This window comes from Microcaecilia unicolor, chromosome 7, assembly GCF_901765095.1.
Source record: "Microcaecilia unicolor chromosome 7, aMicUni1.1, whole genome shotgun sequence".
Taxonomy (NCBI): domain Eukaryota; kingdom Metazoa; phylum Chordata; class Amphibia; order Gymnophiona; family Siphonopidae; genus Microcaecilia; species Microcaecilia unicolor.
In genome coordinates this window covers 276,884,877-276,905,388 of record NC_044037.1, presented here as the reverse complement: position 1 = coordinate 276,905,388, position 20,512 = coordinate 276,884,877, and the positions used below count along the sequence as shown (strand labels likewise).

Here is a 20,512-nt window from a genome sequence, read left to right as displayed (position 1 = left end):
GCGGAAATTCAAGTTACTTTCTGAGCTACCACAGAAAATTCAACACTTACACATTAAAAAAAAAAAAAAAGCCAAGTCAGCCATGGTACAGAACAGTCAATGAAGGTGGATCATTAAAAAAATAACTTTATAAACCTTTTTCCCTTATAACATTAGATCACACCTAAAAGTATATGCAGTGCAAGCCAGGGTACATTTGTAGAGCAAGTGCTCTGAGGAGATGAGTTTGGATGGGGCGTGGGCAGAGTTGCAATTTATTAACTTAAGATTTACACCTGCTCCTGAAGAAGGGGAAAACCTCAGTGCCCACAATCTAGGCACTATTTCTTCAAGATCTGTGCTAGTATTTTATGAAGACACACAGGGCCCCTTTTACAAAGCGGAAGTAAGCCCAACGCGGGCTTACCGCTCACCTAAAAAAAAAGTACCACCGGGCTACAGTTCCCACCCCCAGCGCATGTCATATCCAGCGCTATAAAAATGTTTTTATGTCCAGTGGACTGTATAGAAGGGGGACCCAGGCCCATATCCCGCTCTATCTGCTACACTTGTGGTGGAAAACAGTGGCGTAGCTACATGGGGCCTGGGCCCCAGTAGATTTGCCCCTGGACCCCCTGCCGACCCTCTCGAGCCCCCCTCCTGCTGCCAACCCTCCCCGCTGTCGCCGTGGACTACCTTTGCTGGCGGGGGACCCCAATCCCCGCCAGCCAAGGAGGTCCTCTTCTTCCTCCGATTCAAAGGCTTTGTTTTGTTTCTGACGTCCTGCACATTGTACATGCAGGACATCAGACTCACAGAAACAGAACGAAGCCTTGCAGATCAGCCAGGCTTCGTTCTGACGTCGAATCAGAGGAAGAAGAGGACCTCCTCAGCTGGTGGGGATTGGGGTCTCCCACCAGCAAAGGTAGCCCACGGCGGGGGAGGGTTGGCGGCGGGAGGGGGTCGAGAGGAGCGGTGGGGGGGGTCGGCAATGGTGAGGGGGGTCATCGTTGGCGGGGGGAGGGGTCAGTAATGGCAGGGGGGCTAAAATGTGCCCCCTCACCTCGGGCTCTGGACCCCCCTCCCGCCAAAGTCTGGCTATGCCCCTGGTGGAAAGTGTGAGCCCTCCAAAACCCACCAAAAACCTATAGTACCCACATATAGGTGACACCTGCAGGCAAAAGGGCTATTGTAGTTGTCTACAGTTGGATACTGTAAGGTTTTTTTTGGTAGGTTTTGAAGGTCTCATCATAAAATATAAGAGGGTAACGGTGAGATGTGTACCTGGGACCATTTTTGTGAAGTCCACTGCACTGCCCCCTAGGGTGCCCCACTGCTCTGCTGGGATGTTTGTGTGGCCAGTCTAATAAGAATGCTCCCCCACCCCAATATCCTAATGGCTTGATTTTGTGCATTTTTTGAAAAATAAAAAATAAAAAGACGTTTTGCCGGTTTGAAAATGGCTACGTTCGTTATTTGGATTCTGGACATTTTGAGCAAAACATCCAAAGTCGGACTGAGATGTAATATCAAAAATGCCCCTCCAAATCTATCTGAGGGACTAGCACACACTTCTTTAGCAAAAACCACACGAGTGAACAATGTCTACCTGACTCCAGGGATTTCCAGGAGGTTTGTTAATCCCGTCCAGTTGATTTCCAGGTGCTAGAAGAATAAGAAGAATTCAAGAGAATGTTATCAAGTTATTCTCATATAAAAAATGTACAATTCTTTAATGCGGCATGGATCCAAGTTGTAAGCCAGTTTCAGCTGCTTCAGTTCTGAAGGCAGGCTATACCACAGGACATTTCAGGGATAATTTTAAAAAGCATTTTCTGAAAACGAAGAATGTCTCCAATCATTTTGTTCAGAGTTAGACACGCATAGAAACTAGGCACACAGTAATCTAGCTCCTTCTTTTAAGAGACATTTGCATAGGCATTCCCAGGGGTATAGTTAAGAGGTGCAGTGCATTTTATAACAATGAGTGCATGCATGCATGCATATCTGCACCATGGGGGAACTTCTGGGAACCTATTTTATAAAAGACTCATAGAAGCCTACGTTGCCTTTATAAAATACTGAAGGTGTATTTTGGGAATCGTTTTTTAAAACTAGGTGCCTGTTATGATATTATCACCTAGAATATTATTCACAGTACTACTGCTCTCAACAGAGGTAGCCCTGGGCTTTTGTTTCCCAGTACCAGAAAAGGACAATAAGTCGACAAATTCTATTAACAGGCGGCTTTGCCAGTCTGTCTTGTAACTTGGGGCATTGCTGTTGATGTGACTCTGGTTTAGACAAGACATTGGTGTTCCACTAATGCAAGAAGCGACAAGAACATTTATGGTCAAATTAGAGTTGGCATTTGAGAAGCATTAAAGAACTTAACGGAGTTTAAAAAAGGTTTGGACGGCTTCCTAATGGAAAAGTCCATAGACCATTATTAAATGGACTTGGGGAAAATCCACTATTTCAGGGATAAGCAGTATAAAATGTTGTGTACTTTGTTGGGATCTTGCCAGGTATTTGTGGTCTGGATTGGCCACTGTTGGAAACAGGATGCTGGGCTTGATGGACCTTTGGTCTTTCCCAGTATGGCAATACTTACGTACCTTTCAAATCTACTATAAATCTGGTATATTTTTCTCTCTCTATTGGCTTTAGACCTATTTCATCTGACTGAAGAGTTCGGCGTTTGCAGAATTACAAGTGTGTACTCTAATTATAGATCCCAATAGATTCTCTCAGGGGCAATTTCTCCAAATGGGTTAGTTTTGTGCATACTATGACAGGAATGAACTCACTTCTCAGCCAGGGTGTGTGGCGTACGATCTCAGTCGCTCAGATCTACTGCTAATACTCGCCATAAAACTCACACTGTGCCAAAAAAGAGCCTCCCTCTGCAGCTTATAAGATGTATAGGCAACTTATCCAGATGTGCTTGGAAATTTCTTTAAACGGTATCCTGTGATGATCTTTTACAAATGTCTCATCTAAATTTACAGCAGGAAACAGAAGGCCAGCAACCCTTGCAGACCCGCAAGTCAAACGAACACAGCGAGGGTGACAATGGAAAGAGCAGCAGACAATGACTCAACACATCTGCCCTTTGTGATATCCAAGACCCAACACGAGTCTCTAGAGAGTTCAAGCGTTTATACAAGTTTTCTACTGTAAAGAATCCAGATATCAGACATCATCTGCATTCCGTTTTAGCCTAGCTAAGTATCAAGACATATCCTCAGAAGACTCCCGAGGAAGGCCTTTTTAGGCTGAAACACGATTCGTGTTTAGTCTTGGATATCACAATAAAGCAGATTTGTTTGATCATCGTCTGCTGCTCTTTCCATTGTCACCCTCGCTGTGTTCATCTAAATTTACCACCTAAAGTTCAGGATCGGAACACTACAGGGTACTGCCATGTACCGTAAGAGCTGGAGCATCTCATTCAGTTCTCTCCACTCCTCACCATGGACAGAACATCCAGGCTGGCTCAGACCAATGGTTCACCAAGCGCAGCATCCTGCCCAACAGTGGCCAATCTTGGCAGATCTCAATGCTGAGATCTATTCCCAGTCACAATCCCCGAACCCACGTACAGTACCCTATGGCATGCACTTCAATTTCTTTAAATTCAGATTAGCCCGGGGCTTAACTTCTGATGGAATGGTTCAGAACTGAATTTCCAGTATCTTTTTCAGCATCTTGGGAAGGAAGAGACCAAGCAAGTGAAATCTGGGATCTACCCAGTCCCCTGATGTGGCCAGGTCTGAAGAGAAGCAGCAAGGCAGGTCAATTTCAGTATTTTGTTGTGTTTATTTATTTGTTTGTTTGTTGCATTTGTATCCCACATTTTCCCACCTATTTGCAGGCTCAATGTGGCTTACATAGTTCCGTCATGGCGATCGCCATTCCAGAGTGAAAGATACAATTGGTATTACATAAAGAACATGGGTGATAAAGTGGAATTAACAATCCGGTATAAAGAGATCACATTCGAGTTAACAGATAAGGCGGTAATGCGTTAAAGTTCATATGATGAATCATTGTGGTATGCTTTGTTTAAGAGGCAAGTCTTCAGTGATTTCCGAAAGTTGATTCGGTCGCGTATTCTTTTCACGTCAGGGGGTAATGCATTCCATAGTTGCGTACTCATGTAGGAAAAGCTGGATGCGTGTGTTAATTTGCATTTTAGTCCTTTGCAGCTGGGGAAGTGGAGATTCAGGAATGTGCTTGCTGAACTTTTAGTGTTCCTGGGTGGCAGGTCTATGAGGTCTGACATGTAGACCGGGGCATCTCCATAAATGATTTTATGAACCAGGGTGCAGACCTGGTTATGAAGCTGCATCCCATTACATGCTGTGCCAGACAGTGTGGGAGCACCCAGAGTAAGCTGCCATTGCAATTAAAACTGTGTCTGTGCAGTAGATGCAGTAAATGTAGGACAGACACTGGGCATGCCCCCTGCATTTACCACAGAGGCTTTGCACTTACCACTTGCTAGTTTTTGCTTCTAATGTGGGTAAGTACAAGAAAAATAAAAAATAAAAATAACCCCAAAAGAAAAGAAAGAAAAAAACAAAAACCTTATCCCAATTTAGAAAACAAGCCCCTTATCTATTCTATTTATTTATAATTATCATTTGTATATGATTTGTAAACATGGACCTGTTTTTATCTTATTATATTTATTTTCGTATGTTATCATTTCCCTGTTTTATAACCTACTAGTAAAACAGGCCTGTTTCTGACACAAATGAAACGGGCGCTAGCAAGGTTTTCCTCAGAGTGTGTATGTTTGAGAGAGCGAGAGTGTGTGAGAGAGAGAAAGTGTGTGTGAGAGATGGAGTGTGTGAGTGAGAGACAGAATGAGTGAGAGAGAGCAGACAGACAGACAGACAGAGTGTGTGTGTGTTTGTGTCAGAGAGAGAGTGTGTGAGAGACAGAGTGTATGTGTGTGTGAGTGAGTGTGTGAAAGAGAGAGATAGAGTGTGTGTGAGAGAGAGATAGAATGTGTGAGAGAGAGTGTATGTGAGAAGATAGATAGAATGTGTGAGAGAGAGTGTATGTGAGAGATAGAGAGTGAGTGTGGTGTGTGGGGCTCCAAGTTCCATGACCCCCTCCTTCCCTCCCTCCTCCCCTCCGAGTTCCAGGCCCCCCTTCCGTCCGAGGTACAGGCCCCCTCCCTCCCTCTCCTCCCTCCCTCTCTCTCCTCCCCTCTGAGTTCTTGGCCCCCCCCTTCCCTCCGAGTTCCATGCCCCCCCCCTCTCCTCCCCAGTGTGTTCCATGCCCCCCTTTCCTCGGAGTGTGTATGTTTGAGAGAGAGAGTGTGTGGGTGAGAGTGTGTGAGAGAGAATGAGTGAGAGACAGACAGACAGACAGAGTGTGTGTGTGTGTGTGTTTGTGTCAGAGAGACAGAGTGTGTGTGTGAGTCTGTGTGTGAGAGAGAGTGTATGTGAGAGACAGAGAGTGAGTGTGTGTGTGAGAAAGTGAAGCCTTCAAGCCTTGAAGCATTCGTGCGCTCTGTAAGGCTCCATCTCCTCAACTGACGACACGTAGTTCCGGAACGTTGCAGGAACGCTTCAAGGCTTGAAGGCTTCACTTTCTCGGCTTCAGAATGTTGGAGGTGCATTTTTATATAGTTAAAATGTGCCAGAGTTTTTATAGCTTCATCTTCTATATGATTTTTATTCATTATATTTATGATCCTCGATTCATTTTAATGTACTTGGCTAATTGATGTAGTCCCCTTCCTGTTTTTGTATATGATTTGGAATGTTTTTAATTCTATAATGTACGAATGGTTTTCATGTGTCGGCATTTGCACACCAAGCCACTAGCGTAGCTTAGTTAACGGGGGGGGGGGGGGGGGGTAAATCTGTTAACGCACCTTAGTAAAAGGACCCCTTTGCATTTTACTGATAATATGAGACATTTTTTTAGTTCCATCCTTCCATTGCTTTTTTATTCCTTTTCTCATCGTTATTTGATGCCTTGTGCTGCCTTAGTATTGTATTATGCACTTTCTAGTTCCCTGACGTAGACATCATGCCAAAGCATGGTGGGCACTTACACAATACTAATGGACACATCCTACATTTGGACAATCATCATAGACTGTTGGCAGTCTATATAAATCTGCATGTAACTAGTTTGTCAAATTTTATTTTATACTGGTGTATTTGGCTTGTTTCCATTTGCACTTGGGTTGGCCTTTTCCACATATATATATATATATAATATATATATATATATACACACACTACTTCCAACAAGCAACCGTTGCAATTAAAATACAAATCTTTATTAAATATACAATAGCAAAATATTCCACAATATTGTATGGATGATGTATGGATGATACTAGATAATAATTGGAATATTTTGATATTGTGGAATATTTTGATATTGTATATTTAATAAAGATTTGTATTTTAATTGCAACGGTTGCTTGTTGGAAGTAGTGATTACAGTGCAACCAATATTTAGCACTGAACCTAGAATAGAATTGTGTGTGTATATATATATATATATATATACACACACCACATATATTATATATATGTGTGTGTGTGTGTGTATATATGTATGTGTATGTATATATATATATATTTTTTTTTTGGCAGACCTTTATCTTTGTGAACATGAGTGGTATTAATTTTAAGGCCTGAAAAAGTCCAAAACGCCTTTGGCTGTGAATTTTAACTAAGTTCGGGACCAAATTTACGAATGGAAAATCATATTAAAAAAAAACACTTACAGGTTTCTGAATGAAAAACATGGTCACAGCTCCCACAAAAGGTAATTGAGAAAGGAGAGGTGCTAGGATCACCCGCAAAGTCCCATGGATCTATGAACAAATCAGAGCAAACAAGTGTAAAAAAGCAAGGAATCAATATCTGTCTCAAAACTAAAACACTTCCCACCATAACATAAATAATCTGTTTTCAGAGCTGCCAAGTTATCCAGTTCTGGTAGGGAATCCTTGTGGCCAGTCCTGGTTTTAAAGTTCCATCCCAAAGCAGTATGGGATTGAAATCTGCTGCATGTCCCATAACGTACCAGCATGAGGATGGCAGAAATCCAGGAATGGCCTACAATTTCCTTCTAGAACTGGGTAACTTTGAAGCTCTGTTTTTTTTTACTCCACTTTGCATGCCCAGATGCATAGGCAGAGCTTGTGGTGGGCATGGGAGGTGAAACCCACCTCCCAAATGTTGTAGGTGCTATTATTAAAGTGACCCCTATCGACCTAGGCATGCGTGTTCTTTACGTACCTGAATTCCTTTCACTCCTGCCTTACACAATTTCTTCACTTCCACGTTGATCTCGCAGTCTCCTATGTAGCTGCAAAAAGAGAAGGGGGTTTATGCACAGTGTCTTCTGAACCAGCATGGGGCTAAGAGTTTGAGAAACTGTCAGAGTTCTGCTAGTTTTTGCAGAGCTTGACTTACAGGAAATGCAATGCCACCATTCTACTGCCGTTTCCCCTCCCATCCGTCCCTTATTCTGCGTCTCTTATACAGACTGTTTCTAGGGCAAAGATTTTCCTGCTGACATCTAATTGGGTAGGGAGGTTCCTGCCTCCATGTGGACTCCACTCAGAATTCTAATCCTCACGTTTATGTTTAGTACAATGCTTGCAATATCACCCTTAAAACAGAATCAGAAATGCAGCTGACATGAGAACAGAACTTAAGAGTAGCCATACTGGGTCAGACCAATGGTCCATCTAGCCCAGTATCCTCTTTTCCAAACAGTGGCCAAGCCAGGTCACAAGTACCTAGCAGAAACCCAAATTGTGGCAACATTCCATACTACAAATCCCAGGGCAAGTAGTTGCTTCCCATATCTGTCTCAATAGAAGACTACGGACTGTTGGTGCCATGGCTGAGGTCTGTTAGATGGTGGAGTAAGGAGACAGAGTGGGTGGGTCTGGTTGGGAAGGCATGACAGGGCAGAGAGGGGTGGAGCTTGGGCAGATCAGGGTGGAGTCGAGGGCATGGCTTAACATCTCCCTCTCAAAGATTGGACCCCCTTGGCAGCTCTGTTGTAGTAGACTGTGCCTGTTTCTTGGAGTTTACAGTCTAATGTGTTCCTGTCAAGTTGCTGAATACACCTACTAGCACCATGTCATAAATGAAACAAATAGCTGCTCCTATAAACTGCAACCATGACAAAAAGGATCAAGTACTAAATTTCTCAACCTGCACTTCCCCAACTGCAAAGGACTAAAATACAAGATGATGCACGATACCACCTTCTCTTACATGAGCACGAAGTTATGGAACGCACTACCTAGAGACCTGAAAACAATCAACGAAACAACTATCTTTCGCAAATCCCTCAAGACGTATTTCTTCAACAAAGCCTACAATGAAAACCCAGAACCTTACTAATCCACCTCTGAAAACCCACCGTCTAATATACCTAATAAATTCCTTCCTCCTTCTCTCTACTTCTTCCCTTAATTAATCTCTGCACAACAATAATTGTACCTGACATCCAGGATTAACTGTATTTAACAAAATTATGTAAGCCACTTTGAGCCTGCAAATAGGTGGGAAAATGTGGGATACAAATGCAATAATAAATAAGGATAAATAGGAATTTCATAAAATGACACCTTTAATATGAGCACAGCCCTTGATCACACCCACAAACCGATTCAGATATAATTGTGCCCTGGACTTCCCCATTATGGGCAAATAATTGGAGCAGTAGAAGTGCAAGTCCAGCCTGTGTATTAATGGTGCAAAACAAATCTAATCAAATCCAAACAAGCAGCGTGGTGTTGTCTATATCAAAACAAGGACATAGTAACATTGTAACAGTAGATGACGGCAGAAAAAGACCTGCATGGTCCATCTAGTCTGCCCAAGATAAACTCATATCTTGAATTTGTACCTGTCTTTTTCAGGGCACAGACCGTATAAGTCTGTCCAGCAGTATTTCCGCCTCCCAACCACCAGTCCCGCCTCCCATCACCGGCTCTGGCACAGACCCCGTATAAGTCTGCCCCCCCTATCCTAGCCTCTCAACCACCAACCCCTCTTCCCCCCCCAGGTAATGATGCTGAAACTCCAGGTCTATACAGTGAGTAACCTGAAAGCAGTGGTAAAGAAATGACCAGATCCCCACCCAAGTGAACTGCTACACCACTTCTCCCACCATACAATGGGTATGATCCACTGGTCCTCAGAGATAGAGCAGTCAATTTTTATTCCTGAGTACATCAAAGCAGTCCAACTTAGTCCAGAAAAAAGAAGGAAAAGTCTCAACAAGTGCTGCAATATTGAATGTTGTTCATTAATTGCATGCACAACAAGTCATCATAGACTGAAAACCCCCCAAAAAATAAATCTATTTTTATTTTCTTATATTTATAAATGCTTATATTCGCACATAGTTCCAGCTCTAAGAAGTCAAACAAAACCACAAAATAACTTATCTTTTAACAAATCCGTCCTGCGTATAGACTCCGACGGTCCCGTTTCGTATTTCTTCCTCAGGGAACCCAGACGCGGACTTGTGCATAAATTGCGTGACTAAAAAAACGCTGGACTGGACGCTGAATCAGCTGACAAAACAAATACTGACAGAATAATGTATCTGGCTTGAGAATTCGATTGTTTCTATCTGTCCACTGGACCTTTTCAAGGCATAGATCTGCTCTGCTGAGAAAACAAAGGAACCCGATTATACTAGGCCTTGATAAAGAAGAGATACTCAGGAATAAAAATTGACTGCTCTATCTCTGAGGACCAGTGGATCATACCCATTGTATGGTGGGAGAAGTGGTGTGTAGCAGTTCACTTGGGTGGGGATCTGGTCATTTCTTTTCCACTGCTTTCAGGTTACTCACTGTATAGACCTGGAGTTTCAGCATCATTACCTGGCAACCAAGGCTATACCAGGAGATTATTTCCAGTACATCTGGAATAAAAGTCCCCGGGGGTGTTGATAAGGTAAAGTAAAAGCAATTTAGTGACGTAGCCTTCAGTGGAACTGGAACAGCTGTGGCAAAATCCCTCTCCACCCTGGTGCATGTAAATCATTTAGCTCAAACTATAGGGCATGCAGAAGCTTGTCCGGTCTCAAACACAAGCATTTCATCAAAAAGGAGGAATGCAAAATATAGATATTCAAGCAACGTTTTCCACCATAAAGGTTTTAGTAACGGGCAAATTACCCAGATGACACCGCAGTCAGAATTAGAACACCTAACTTTCTGGATTAGACACAGTCCGGCCGATATTCAAAACAATTAAAGCGGGCAGGAGAGGCTGCCATAATCTGCTATTGAGACAGACATGGGGGGAAGCCACTGCTTGCCCTGGGATTGGTAGCATGGAATGTTGCCACTCTTTGAGATTGTGAATGGAATGTTGCCACTCTTTGAGATTGTGAATGGAATGTTGCTACTCTTTGGAGTTCTGCCAGATACTTTTGACCTAGATTAGCCACTGTTGGAAACGGGATACTGGGCTAGATGAACTATTGGTCTGATCCAGTATGGCTGTTCTTATGACTGGGGCAAGTGGCGCCTTATAGACAACAAATTTACTGATGCATGCATCTGGCAAAGTGGACTCTGGTCCGCAAAGCTTCATGTCTCAAATTGTTTAGAAGGCGCCGCCTAAGCAGTTTACAAATCCAATACAATGATGGATAACCTTTAACAACAAAACGTTCAAAAGGAAGTTACAATGGGGAAAAAAAGGATTAGGATTTCAGAACAAATAACAGGAGGACAAGAGTTACTACACTGTCGGCTGCGAACCAGGGTTCTCATATGTGGAAGTTATCTGGGATGCAACTGAGGAAAAGCATTGGTGAAGAAATGGGACTTAAGTGAGGTTTTGAATTTCTGGTGTTAGTGTTCAGTCTTACTAAGAGAATAATATTTGGAGTGGAGGAATAGCCTAATGATTAGTTGCGGTGGGCTCAGAACCTGGGGAACTGGGTTCGATTCCCACTGCAGCTCCTTGTGAATCTGGGCAAGTCACTTAACCCTCCATTGCCCCTGGTACAAAATAAGTACCTGAATATATGTAAACTGCTTTGAATGTAGTTGCAAAAACCTCAGAAAGGTGGTATATCAAGTCCCATTTCCCTTTCCCTATTTGAGATTCTACATGGAATGTTGCTGTTGCTACTATTTGAGATTCTGGAATGTTGCTACTATTGAGATTTTAGTGCTACTATTTGAGATTCTACATGGAATGTTGCTATTCCACTGGCAACATTCCATGTAGAAGCCTGCCCTTGCAGATCAGCAATGCGGCCGCGCAAGCTTCTGTTTCTGTGAGTCTGACGCCCTGCACGTACGTGCAGGATGTCAGACTCACAGAAACAGAAGCCTGCGCTGCCGCATTGGTCATCTGCAAGGGCAGGCTTCTACACGGAATGTTGCTAGTGGAGGAGTAGCCTAGTGGTTAGTGCAGCAGACTTTGATCCTGGGGAACTGAGTTTGATTCCCACTGCAGCTCCTTGTGACTCTGGGCAAGTCACTTAACCCTCCATTGCCCCTGGTACAAAATAAGTACCTGAATATATGTAAACTGCTTTGAATGTAGTTGCAAAAACCTCAGAAAGGCGGTATGTCAAGTCCCATTTCCCTTTCCCTATTTGAGATTCTACATGGAATGTTGCTGTTGCTACTATTTGAGATTCTGGAATGTTGCTACTATTGAGATTCTGTTGCTACTATTTGAGATTCTACATGGAATGTTGCTAGTGGAGGAGTAGCCTAGTGGTTAGTGCAGCGGACTCTGATCCTGGGGAACTGGGTTTGATTCCCACTGCAGCTCCTTGTGACCCTTGATCTAAAACTTAGATTGTGAGCCCACTAGGAACAAAAAATATATATATCTGAATATAATAAATGTAAACTGCTTTGGTTGTACCACAGAAAGGCAGAATATCATATCCATGACCCTTTACCCTTTAATAGAAAGTGGTAAATTATTCTAAAGTGTCAGAGCAACGAATCTAAAGCAAACGTGTCTGAGAACATCAAGCCAAATACGGTGATGGGAGAGGACAGTGAGAAGATGTTGTTGTGAGGAACGTAGGGTCTGACGTGGAACATACGGTAAGAAGATTAGATAGAGAATTGGGTAGACCAGAATACATTACTTGATGAACTATCATCAGATACTTAAAAAAGAATGATATAAGTCACTGAGAGCCAATGCTCAGAAATGAACAAAACAGATACATGGTCATGTTTTTTCTTACCAGATAATAACTTAATAGCAGTGTTTTGAACAAGCTATAGATGCTGTCTCTGAGTCTGAGTGGCAGACTATAATACAAGGCATTACAGTAATCTATTTTCAAAATGACTAATATGGCTACTCCTTTGAAAGTGGCTTTAACCATTTGCACATGAGGATCAACTTGCAAGTAGCTCTGTTTTCGCTCAGCTACAGTTCTCTCTTATCACCCCCTGTGGCCTAGCCCTCCCTTAGCCAGAATCTCCCCCATTCTTTCCTTGATGCCACCACCCCCCTCTCTGTCCTGTCCCTACCTGTGGCCAGAATGCCACCTATTAGCATGCCCTCTCTCTGTCCAGTCCCTATGTCCAGAATACTCTCCCTTTCCTTCCTTCATACCTAGCACCCCCTCTCTGTGGCCTGTCCCTCCCTTAACCAGAATCTCCCCATTCTTTCCCTCATGTCCAGCATCCCCTCTCTGTGTCCTGTCCATCCTTGTGGTCAGAATTCTACCCCCTTACATGCCCTCTCTCTGTCCAGTATCATCTCCCATTCCTTGTCTCATGTTTAGCATTCCTCCTCTATATCTTTTTTCTCCCCCCCCCCACCCCCCAATTTTGCATCTCCTCTATTTCTCTACCCTCTATGTCCTTATTCCCCACTACCCTAGTTCCTTTACATTTTTCATCTAGGTCATATTTCCTGCATGGCCGCCCCCCACCCCTCCCTCACTTAAGCTCTCTTCTAGATCTCCCTGTCCCCTGCAGCAGCTCCTTTCCCTGCAACCCTGCTGGCCCTTCATCAGTACTTGCCACCGATCACCCGAAAACCTGTAGGCAGAGGCGATGTCATCCACAAACGCAGCACGGGACCTCCCAGCCGCATGCCCGCTAACAGCTCTGCAGCGTCCCGCCCCTTAGGACACAAACTTCCTGTTTCCATGAAGTCAGGATGCTGCAGATTCATCAGCGAAACACGGCTGGGAGGTTCTGCGCTGCCGGAAGGTCTTCGGGCGATCTGGTGCAAAACAGCAGCGGAGAAGGGACCGACAGTGGTGTTTAGCAGAAAACCAGCAATTACAAGTCTGCTTTTTCTGTCCTGCTGGCTTCCTCCTGTGAAAACCAGCCAGGCCAGCTGCTGCTGGGTGTGCCTGGGACGAATGTGGATGGGTCCAGGCCCACCTGTGTCTACGCCCCTAGGATGACAGTGTTGTTCACAAAAAATAGAGACTGAAGGAAGGAGAAAATCAATTCCTGAAACCTTTTCGTTTTGCAGTGGTAGCATTTCATGTCCCTGTGCTTCTAATGTAGTGCTCTGTATTTACTAAATGACAGTTGTTTTAAGAAACATCAGTATAACCACCCCCTCCACAAGCATTATGTATTCCTTAGGCTGGCTGGTCCCAAGTATACATATGTGGCATCACATCATACCCTATGCTATCTTGTTGGGTAGACTGAATGGACTGTCAGGCCATTATCTGCCATCATCAACTATTCTTATTGAGCTGTGCAACCAGAAAAAGCAATTCAGTATAACATTATCTGTAGTTCCAGGATCTCTTCTCTCTGGTCTTTTTGGTATAAACCAGTGGTGTGCTGGAGCCGGCTCGCATGAGCCAGTTGTTAAATTTTACTGATTTTTGCGAGCCGGTTGTTGGAGTCAGGCAGCGAGCACACAAGCATCCGGGTTTTTTTTTCTCCTCCTCTCTCCCTCCTCCCTAAGCCCCCACCCGCCCATAGGCTCCCAGCATGCCTCGTCATGTCGTCCCTTAGGATCACCATCCCCCCCCCTCACCGTAGCCTTTTCTCTGCTAGATCCCACCCACAGGAAGTTGCATCAGCAGGGCTGTAAACTACTCGGCAGAGACAAGGCTCCGGGTGGACCAGGCAGTGTCCGTGTTACCACTACAGCTGCTGGAGAGGGAATGAAAGCTGAGAGAGGTAGGACTCACAGAGGAACAGGAGAGAGATGATGCTGGGTTTGGATGAAGATAGAGACAGCATGAAGTAAAAAAAAAAAAAAAAGTTGAAGCTATTTAGGTTAGTCTGTTTCCCCTTCCCGCGCAGCTGTTTTTCGCCGTTAAACTCAAAACAAAATCAAGCAAACTTATGAGCTGCTGCATCTATGTTGCCGTTCTTTATTGTTGGTAGCATTTTAATTCAATCTCTCTTATATTTTCAAACATGCCAGCTTTGGCAGCATACAGATGTACACAGAGGTCAGAGGAAGTATAGTAATGGAATAACTTTTCATAGATAGAGTAGTAATTTGTTATCAATCATATTCAGTGTGTCATTTTAGAGGGGCTGGTTGTAGGGACACCCTAGCATGTATTATATTTGTTCAGAGATCTTTTTTCCCTGGTAAAGGGCCATTAAAACAGATGTCATTATAAGGATCAGGTGCTCAACATTTAGAGTTTCTATCTATCTATTTATTTAGTTACTTATTTACCACATTTAACCCTGTTATTGGTGCAGAGATTTTTTTTTCTCCTGGTAAAACTATAGTAACATAGTAGATGACGGCAGAAAAAGACCTGCACGGTCCATCTAGTCTGCCCACGATAAACTCATATGTGTATACCTTACCTTGATTTGTACCTGTCTTTTCAGGGCACAGACCGTATAAGTCTGTCCAGCAGTATTTCCCGCCTCCCAACCACCAGTCCCGCCTCCCATCACCGGCTCCGGCACAGACCCCGTATAAGTCTGCCCTCCCCTATCCTAGCCTCTCAACCACCAACCCCTCTTCCCCCGCCACCCAATTTCAGCTAAGCTTCTGTGGATCCATTCCTTCTGCACAGGATTTCTTTATGCCTATCCCACACATGTTTGAATTCCGTTACCGTTTTCATCTCCACCACCTCCCGCGGGAGGGCATTCCAAGCGTTCACCACCCTCTCCGTGAAGAAATACTTCCTGACATCTTTCCTGAGTCTGCCCCCCTTCAATCTCATTTCATGTCCTCTCGTTCTACGCTCTTCCTCCGCCTCCTCTCCGGAAAAGATTTGTTTGCGGCTTCTAAAACAGACATCATGTTATGGGAATCAGGTGCTGAATGTTCACAGTTTCTGTCAATTTATTTACTTATTTATGGCATTTTATCCCACGTTAAACTTGAATTAGATTGGAACCTGGAAGCATTTAAAAATAAAAAAAATTTCCCGGAGAGAGTAATGCATGATCCCTCCCCCCGGCTCTCTCCCTGGGTATAGCCAGCTCTGCAATTTGGGGGGGGGGGGGGGGGCGCAGAGTTGGACCGTGAGAGAGCCTGTTGTTAAAAATGTACCATCATTACAGCAATCCTAAACCGATATCCACACTCGCTCTTACGTTGTTGGTTTCTTTAGTCTTCGAGCAAGACTTGAACTCAATAATGAAGTTCTATTTTAAAAATGCTTTAAAAGAATTCTTGGGCGCACAAATCTGGATTTACCCGGATGTCACAAGAGCAACTCAGGAAAAACGGAGAAAGTTTCTTGCATTAAGAGAAGATACTAAAGCACTGGGGGCCAGTTTTTTACTGGCATACCCGTGCAAATGTATGATAAGATATGTGGGTAACAAATATGTTTTCTATGAACCGGATCAGCTGAAAAGCTTTATTGCTTTAAAGAAAATTACCAAATAACTTTCGGGACTAGTGTTGAGTAAAGTAATTGTAAAGCCCGTGGTTTGGGTCCAGGCCTTATTGCCTATTATGAACTAATATGATATATGTTCTCCTCAACTTTACTGACCTCCCCCTCTAAATTAGAGGTCTAAGAAAAGAGGAATATTTACTTTAGAATATTTTTTTGTTATTTCAGATAATATCTCTGTGTTTCTTGTACAAGATATATCTTGTGAATAAGGTTTGAAATATTATTTAAAAAAAAAAAAAAATTACCAACACACACTGGTATAAACCATCATGCTATGTCTATATGTTACAAGATAACCAACCGTCCCTTTTTTCAAAGGCTCCAAGCTGCACAGCCGGCGTCAGGGAACTTCTAGATCTGTTTTGCCGCTTCCCGCCTCTTCCTCCAACTTCCACTTTGCATCACAGTTGTACAGTACAACGCAACACAACACTATCCTTGTCTCAGTTACTACATGCATGCTTCACGGTACAATAAAGACATTAAGAAGAGCTTGGCAGACTTAAAAGGCTAAGCTGCTTTTGGAGTAAGTGTATGATGTAACCGCTTAAACTTACACTGACAAACAGAACAGACTGCATGAAAAGAACTGCTAACACACTGGACTGTGTTGAAATTTGCCATGATAAGGATGCAGTATAAATGACAAACTGACTAATGCTTGCATTTTTTCCAGCATCAATCAACTGTATAATGTGGACTGCAAAATCAGTCCCTCTGCAGGCACTCACCAGGAGCGTCAATGATTACAAAGCAGCAAAGCGATAAATAGGCAAAATATTTTGAACGTACACCATTATATATGATGAAATTATTCACATTATTTAAACAGCATGCAATCAGCATGCTTCCTGGTGAGCTCTGAAGTCATGTTTCATTTTAATTTATTACATTTTGGTATTCCACCTTGTATATCATTATTCTAGGCAGATCTGAAACCTGTTCAGGTGGGCTCCGTGGTATGTCACCCTCAACTAAAAGTTCTATTTTCTTCTGATCATATTCTAAATTCCTTGTCTGTGGCAAACGTATTGCTAAACAGAAGAGGAGGATTCAATGGATTTTATTTCAGAACATCTATTAGAGCCACTTACGGTCAATTTTGCAACCTTTGAAAGGATCGACAAAGCCCAAGGGGCTGCATATTACAAGGACTGAGTGAACGCAGCCAATGATGGTCTACAGACTCTAGTCCAAAAAGCTTTCCATTGTGTCTCAAAAAGACCCCCCTCCCCCCACCTCCAAATCGTACTCCCAAACCCTCTTAAGAGCATCACATGAATATCTACAACTGAGCTTTGGCCTCATATAGAGTAGATGCCTTTTTAGGTAAATCTACATTTTTACAGTGCGTTAAAGAACCGAATGCACACGAACAAATGCACTAGCCCTACTGGAGCGACAAGTGCAGAATATGTTTCGTGTATGACTGCTGCAGACCCCCTAGGAGTGGCCTAGTAGTTAGGGTGGTGGACTTTGGTCCTGAGGAACTGAGTTCAATTCCCACTTCAGGCACAGGCAGCTCCTTGTGACTCTGGGCAAGTCACTTAACCCTCCATTGCCCCATGTAAGCCGCATTGAGCCTGCCATGAGTGGGAAAGCGCGGGGTACAAATGTAACAAAAATAAAATAGATACTATTGGAGATTCTAGATGGAATGTTGCTACTATTGAGATTCTGTTGCTACTATTTGAGATTCTACATGGAATGTTAATGTTGCTATTCCACTAGCAACATTCCATGTAGAAGTCTGCCCTTGCAGATCAGCCTCGCAGGCTTCTGTTTCTGTTTCACAGAAAGAGAAGCCTGTGCGGCTGTGTTGCTGATCTGCAAGGGCAGACTTCTACATGGAATGTTGCTAGTGGAGGAGTAGCCTAGTGGTTAGTGCAGTGGAACATGGAATGTTGCCAGTGGAGGAGTGGCCTAGTGGTTAGGGTGGTGGACTCTGGTCCTGGGGAACTGAGGTCAATTCCCACTTCAGGCACAGGCAGCTCCTTGTGACTCTGGGCAAGTCACTTAACCCTCCATTGCCCCAGGTACAAATAAGTACCTGTAAATGTAAGCCACATTGAGCCTGCCATGAGTGGGAAAGCGCGGGGTACAAATGTAAATAAAATAAATAAACATCATGCACAGATGATATCCCACCACATAGTACCTTCCCATATGAGTTAAACTCAAAATTATATATTTTTATTTACAGTACCTATAAAGAAATTGTAAACCGCAGCTGGAGGCACCCTCGGAAGGAGACTGGATTTTAAAGATATCTTTGATCAGTGAAATGGAGAAACTTACAGACAAAAGATTGGGACGTTACAGTGAATCCTCAGAGTTATGGACTCAATATCGGAACTTAGATGGGAGGGAGGGGGAGGGAGGTGAAGGGAGGGCGGGGGGGGGGGGGGGGGGAAGGGATTTTTGACTTTGTAAGTGATTGACTGTTTGATAAGTACTATGTTTGTTACTATAAAAATGAATAAATATTTTAAAATATAAAAAAAAAAAATTGTAAACCGCTTAGGTCTAGGCAGTATATAAATACTGAAAATACATTAAAAAAATAAATAAAAATTTGCAATAATTATGTACGGACACAGAAAGCTCATTTACTACATTTCTCCAGCACTTACAGTGGTTCTACAAATGATACCATAAACAAGAGATTCCAGATATTTTCCAAACAACTTGTTCTGCTCCTCTAATCCCACAGCATTTAACTAGGGCTTCTATTTTTAGGAATCAATTTAGGATTCTTTGAGCGTACAAAAAGCAAAATTACTTACCTGCAGCAGGTGTTCTCCCAGGACAGCAGGCATATATTCTCACATATGGATGATGTGGTCCACGGAGCCCGGTGTGGAAACTGCAATAGTGCATTGCCCCCTACTGCGCATGCCTGAGTGCCCTACCGCTCAACACACGAGCACGGGATCACCAGTACAATACTAAAACTATGACAACTCCAAGGGGAAGCGGGAGGGATGTGAGAATATTTGCCTGCTGTCCTCGGAGAACACCTGCTACAGTTAAGTTTAAATTTTGCTTTCTCCGAGAACAAGCAGGCATGATATGATATGGGTGATCTGGGTGTCTTCGTCGATAATACGCTGAAACCTTCTACTCAGTGTGCTGCTACGGCTCGGAAAGCGAATAGAATGTTGGGTATTATTAGGAAAGGTATGGAAAACAGGTGAGGATGTTATAATGCCGTTATATCGCTCCATGGTGCGACCGCACCTTGAGTATTGTGTTCAATTCTGGTCGCCACATCTCAAGAAAGATATGGTAGAATTGGAAAAGGTGCAGAGAAGGGCGACTAAAATGATAGTGGGGAAGGTGCAGAGAAGGGCGACTAAAATGATAGTGGGGATGGGACGACTTCCCTATGAAGAAAGATTAAGGAGGCTAGGGCTATTCAGCTTGGAGAAGAGACGGCTGAGGGGAGACATGATAGAGGTATATAAAATAATGAGTGGAGTGGAACAGGTGGATGTGAAGCATCTGTTCACGCTTTCCAAAAATACTAGGACTAGGGGGGCATGCGATGAAACTACAGTGTAGTAAGTTTAAAACAAATCGGAGAAACTTTTTCTTCACCCAACGCGTAATTAAACTCTGGAATTCGTTGCCGGAGAATGTGGTGAAGGCGGTTAGCTTGGCAGAGTTTAAAAAAGGGTTAGACAGTTTCCTAAAGGACAAGTCCATAAACTGCTACTAAATGGACTTGGGAAAAATCCACAATTCCGGGAATAACATGTGTAGAATGTTTGTACGTTTGGGAAGCTCACCAGGTGCCCTTGGCCTGGATTGGCCGCTGTCGTGGACAGGATGCTGGGCTCTATGGACCCTTGGTCTTTTCCCAGTGTGGCATTACTTATGTACTTATATTCTCATATGTGGGACTCACTAGCTGCCAGGCTCACAACATAATAATGAAACCTGGCAACTAAGTAGAAAGAGAGCCTGGCGGAAAAAAAGAGCTGGGGGCGGAGAAGACTTAAGTAGTAAAATATTTTTCAGGACTGCTTGTCTAAACCAGCTGTCCCACCTAGAATGCTGCTCCAGACAGTAGTGAGCAGTGAAGGTGTAGGTAGAAGACCACATTGCTGCCTTGCAAATTTCTTCAATGGAGGTACATAAAAGTAGGCTGCTGAAGCTGCCACGGCGGCTCTTACATTGTGAGCAGTGACACGGCTATGAAGGGTCAGCCCAGACTGAGCATACGTGTAGGAGATACAGTCAGCCAGCCAAGTAGGGATAGAACGTTTGGTAATGGGAATTCCTAAACTGTTAGGGTTGAAGGATACAAAAAGCTGGAAGGACCTCCTATGAGGTTTTGTATGCTCCAGATAATACGCAAGAGCATGCTTGCGGTCTAAGGTATCCAGTGCTCCTTCTCCAGGATGAGAGTGAGGCTGAGGGAAGAAGACAGGAAATACAATGAACTGATTGAGATACCATGCCACAGGAGGTTTGGTATGAAATAACCCTTTCATGAATCTGACTATAAAGGGATAAATGGAAATTGGCTTATTATTAACCTTAGGGTGAAAAGTGCTAATGGTACTCTGACTGAGTTAGTTTTGAGGCCAGATCAGAAAGATGGAGAAGGTACTCTATAAGGGTAGGAAGAGAGCACCTAGCAGGGTCGAGT

General features: G+C 43.5%; 1 protein-coding gene across 1 annotated transcript in view; it reads right to left on the bottom strand.

Annotated features, from left to right (window-relative positions):
• Nucleotides 1–1,584: 1,584 nt before the first annotated feature.
• LOC115475135 (extended synaptotagmin-3-like) overlaps nt 1,585–20,512 on the bottom strand; it is a 103,297-nt gene continuing 84,369 nt past the window's right edge. The window contains 3 exon segments of the mRNA XM_030210875.1: nt 1,585–1,644; nt 6,746–6,835; nt 7,263–7,332. Of these exon segments, the coding sequence (XP_030066735.1) occupies nt 1,585–1,644; nt 6,746–6,835; nt 7,263–7,332 (220 nt within the window).